This window comes from Numida meleagris, unplaced genomic scaffold (genome assembly GCF_002078875.1).
Source record: "Numida meleagris isolate 19003 breed g44 Domestic line unplaced genomic scaffold, NumMel1.0 unplaced_Scaffold244, whole genome shotgun sequence".
NCBI classification, from domain to species: Eukaryota; Metazoa; Chordata; class Aves; order Galliformes; family Numididae; genus Numida; species Numida meleagris.
The window spans coordinates 28,475-30,312 of record NW_018364243.1 but is presented as its reverse complement, the minus strand read 5'-3'; the positions used below and the strand labels follow the sequence as shown (position 1 = coordinate 30,312).

The 1,838-nt window shown below is 68.6% G+C and overlaps 1 protein-coding gene across 1 annotated transcript; it reads right to left on the bottom strand.

Moving 5' to 3' along the window:
- RARG (retinoic acid receptor gamma) lies at nucleotides 1-1,820 on the bottom strand (the record flags this gene model as incomplete). The annotated part of the gene is made up of 5 exons (XM_021382479.1): nucleotides 1,622-1,820; nucleotides 1,388-1,529; nucleotides 482-639; nucleotides 214-390; nucleotides 1-132 (listed from the first exon to the last, which is right to left on the bottom strand). Coding segments are annotated over exons 1-5 (726 nt in total), but the record flags the coding sequence as incomplete, so codon positions are not given.
- Between the last annotated feature and the right edge of the window lie 18 nt (nucleotides 1,821-1,838).

The following is a 1,838-nucleotide window of genomic DNA, read 5'->3' as shown; positions in this document are numbered from 1 at the left end:
GGCGAAGGCGAACACGAGGTCGGTGAGCGGCCCGAAGCCGGCGTTGTGCATCTGCGTGCGGTTCAGCGTCAGCCCGTCCGAGAACGTCATGGTGTCCTGCTCGGGGGTGTAGCGCGTGCAGATCCGCAGCATCTGCGGGGACATGACAGTGGGGGCTGAGCGCCGAGCCCCACGCGCCCCGCATCGTGCCCCACATCTCCCCCCGCAGCGCACCAGGATGTCCAGGCAGGCGGCTTTGAGCAGCGTGATCTGGTCGGCGATGCTGAGCGCAGTGAAGCCGGGCAGGCGCTTGGCAAACTCCACGATCTTGATGATGCACTTGGTGGCCAGCTCGCTGAACTTGTCCCACAGCCCCGGGTCCAGCTGCACGCGGTGCTGCGCGCTCGAGCTCTGCGGGGCCAGAGGGGTGACCGACTGCCCCACGGCGCGACTGACAGCCCCACGGCGCGACTGACAGCCCCGCAGTGCCCCCCGCACTCACCATGGTGTACTTGCCCAGCTGGCACAGCGAGGGGAAGGTCTCCTGGTGCGCCCTGCTGACTTTCTGGATCAGCTCCTCCAGCGCCGGGCTCAGCTCGGGGCCGTCGGCCGCCTCCTCCTTCACCTCCTTCTTCTTCTTATTGCGGTCATTGCGCACGGCTGTGGGGGGGACACCGTGGGGACGCTGTGGGGCAGGGGTGCCCGGCGGGACCCCTCGGGTATCCCCCCCATAGGACTCCCCAGCCCGGTGCTGTCACCGTCTCCCAGGCACCGCGTCAGTGCTGGGGGTGCTCCGGGGGTGCCCCGCTCCCGCCCCCTCCCCAGGCGGCGCTTCCTGCCCCCCCCGGGGCGATGGGACAGGATACAGCAGTGGCAGGATATCCACATATAGCACAATGCGGCCACAGGGCCCCCACCCCGGGGCGACACGCAGGGGGTGGCCCCGCCCAGCCCCCCACCCCAAAAAGGCCCCTGAGTGCGCGCCGTCCCCAGGGGGTGCGGGGACACCCGGACGTTGTCCGAGAACATTGGGAACAGCCCCACGTCATAAGGACACCGCAACACCGGGAACAGTGCCAGGGAGTGCGGGGATAACCAGACACCAGGGACAGCCCCAGGTGACACTGGGGACAGCCCCGAGGACCACGAGAACACCCGGACACTGGGAACAGCCCCTGGGAGCCCAGGGACACCCGGGCACTGAGGACAGTCCCAAAGTGGGAAAAGCCCCAAAGGACACACGGACACCGGGGACGGCCCTGGAAGGACCAGGGACACGTGGACCCTGGGGACAGCCCCAAGGAACCCGGTGACACCAGGGACAATTGGGGTCCTAGGAACAGCCCTAAGGGACACGCAGACGCAGGGGGCAGCCCCCAGGCAGCACCAGAGCCCCCCCGGCGCTCACCTTCCTTGGACATGCCGACATCGAAGCACTTCTGCAGGCGGCAGAACTGGCAGCGGTTGCGCGTCACCTTGTTGATCTGGCAGTTCTTGTCGCGGTGACACGTGTACACCATATTCTTCTGGATGCTGCGGCGGAAGAAGCCCTGCACCCAGGGCAGAGAAACTGGGTGAGCGGGGGGAGCTGGGTGGGGGAGGACGTGCAGGGCTGGGCCGTGACCCCCCCCGGGGCGCCCACCTTGCAGCCCTCGCAGGAGCTGACGCCGTAGTGGTACCCCGAGGACTTGTCGCTGCAGACGAAGCACGGTTTGTAGACGCGCGGTGGCGGCGGCGGCGAGGGAGAGCTGGGCACCATCTCCTCCGAGCTGCTGCTCTGTGTCTCGGCGCCTGGGGGGCACAGTGTGATGCCTGCGGGCCCCCACCCCACGGCACGGACCCCTCCCGCCCCATGGAGC